This window comes from Palaemon carinicauda, chromosome 1, assembly GCF_036898095.1.
Source record: "Palaemon carinicauda isolate YSFRI2023 chromosome 1, ASM3689809v2, whole genome shotgun sequence".
NCBI classification, from domain to species: Eukaryota; Metazoa; Arthropoda; class Malacostraca; order Decapoda; family Palaemonidae; genus Palaemon; species Palaemon carinicauda.
The window spans coordinates 62,799,428-62,801,534 of record NC_090725.1 but is presented as its reverse complement, the minus strand read 5'-3'; the positions used below and the strand labels follow the sequence as shown (position 1 = coordinate 62,801,534).

At 39.3% G+C, this 2,107-nt stretch overlaps 1 protein-coding gene across 1 annotated transcript in view; it reads left to right on the top strand.

Moving 5' to 3' along the window:
• Positions 1 to 1,423: 1,423 nt before the first annotated feature.
• LOC137645134 (proline-rich protein 36-like) overlaps positions 1,424 to 2,107 on the top strand; it is a 1,018-nt gene continuing 334 nt past the window's right edge. Inside the window, exons 1-2 of the mRNA XM_068377988.1 lie at positions 1,424 to 1,478; positions 1,783 to 2,107. The exon at positions 1,783 to 2,107 is cut by the window's right edge and continues 334 nt beyond it. Coding sequence (XP_068234089.1) covers positions 1,424 to 1,478; positions 1,783 to 2,107 — 380 coding nt within the window. The remainder of the gene's footprint in view (positions 1,479 to 1,782) is intronic.

Below are 2,107 nucleotides of genomic sequence, written 5' to 3'. Positions count from 1 at the left end.
CTTTTCCTTATACCAGGCCAGTAAAAGAGTTGGAGAACTGCACTCAAATTCTTCATTATTCCTAAGTGTGAAGAAGATACATTATGTACCATGTATAATACTTTTTGCCTTAGGCTCGCTGGAATACAATCTGATTCCTTATTTCTCAAGTTAAACTTTCCGGAGCATGCAACGATCTGAACTTCCTCTTAGTAGTCCATTCCTCAAGTAACAGCAAACTAGCTCCATATTGATCTGGTCTTCTGCAACAACTTCACTGTAAACAGACTGCAAAGACAAATCTTCCTTTTGAGCTTTTATGTCAGAACATTTCATATCATAAAGATTATCAGAGCAATCAGAAACATTACTGGAATTAATTTAATTTTCAACTGACTTCAGAGTATTTACCAATACTACGTTACCAGTCTTCAAACCAAACTTAGTTTCTAGCACACTTTCTTTCTTATTTACATTACCTTCAAAACTATCAATTTGGAATAACTATCAATATTGATATCTACGTCAACTGTACCAACAGCATCTTTTTCTTCAGTACATGAAGTAGTACTTACATTGACGTCCTTAGTTACAACTGGTCCAGGCTCTCGTGGGACTTCTACCACAGCCAGACTTCTGCTACGCTGTACAACACAAGAAGGATACAATACTACATCTTCTACTGGGCTTACCTCTAATGGAGTGTCAGCAACTATGGGACTAGGTACAGCCTTCCCTACTGCAAAGTCATTCCCTATAAGAAAATCAACACCTTGAATGGGCAATTCATCCACCACCCCAACTGTGACATAACGAGTTATTAAGCGACAATGCAGATATAACCTACACAAGGGAACTGTTACCAGTCCACCCAAATTCTAACAACCAGTCTATCGGATGTAAAAGTCTTTTCCAACCCAGGAACCTTTTCTTTTACAATTAGACTATTAGAAGAACAAGTGCCCCGTACCATCATAACAGGCACACTTCTACCTAGGTCATCTGAAACTGACACAACCCCATCAAACTTGAAAGGAGCAAACCCATTATCTAACCTATCACAATGAGAACCAGGAATTTCCTGCCGGACCTTCCTAATTGCCATATTTGATCCCGACGATTCTCTCTTCCTCTCCTTATAATTACTAGGACATCTTGCCTACGTGTGACCAAGCTTGTTACATTTGTAACACCTAACCTCAGACAGACTTCTACTGTATGAAACAGAGGATTTCTTCTCCTCTGATACATTACCTGTAGATTTCTTGGATTGTTTGACTTTGTTGATGTGGTTTAATTAAACTGTAAGTCTCAGCTACAACAGCTGCTCTTTGTAAAGTTGTAACCACACGCTCAAATAAGTATCTCTGAACATCAATAGGAACACCTCTAATGAACTGCTCAAGTAAAATGAGCTCCCTATATTCATCTAAGGTAGTGAGACATGCTGCTGTATACCATCTATCATGTAATTGAACAAGATTATGTGGATATTCAATGTATGAATGTGAATCAAACTTTTTATACCTACGAAACTTGAGACGATAATATTCAGCCGTAAGCTCAAAAGCTTTCAGGATACTATCTTTAGTAAAGTCGTAATCATTACTCTCACTAGATGTTAACGACAAGAAAACGGTTCTAGCTTTACCCTTTAATGATGGCTGCAAAATTATGGGCCATAAACGCTTCGGCTACTTCAAACAACTGAATCATTTTAGAAGCCTTAACAACATCAATTACCTTTTCACTTTCATCGCCTTGGCTCACGTTATTTATTATCGTTCTCTTTTTCTTCAACAGATCTAATTGATATCTGTGCTCTCTTTCCTCTCGTTCTATCCTATCCTTCATCTGTAACTCTTCACGCTCTCTCCTCTCTTTCCTCTCCAACTCTTCCCACTCTCTCCTCTCTTTCCTCTCCAACTCCTCACGCTCTTTCGTCTCTTTTCTCTCCAACTCCTCACGCTCTCTTGTCTCTTTCTTCTCCTACTCCTCATGCCCTATTGTCTCTTTCTTCTCCAACTCCTCACGCTCTCTTGTCTCTTTCTTCTCCAACTCTTCACGCTCTCTTGTCTCTTTCCTCTCCAACTCTTCACGCTCTCTTGTCTCTTTCCTCTCCAACTCC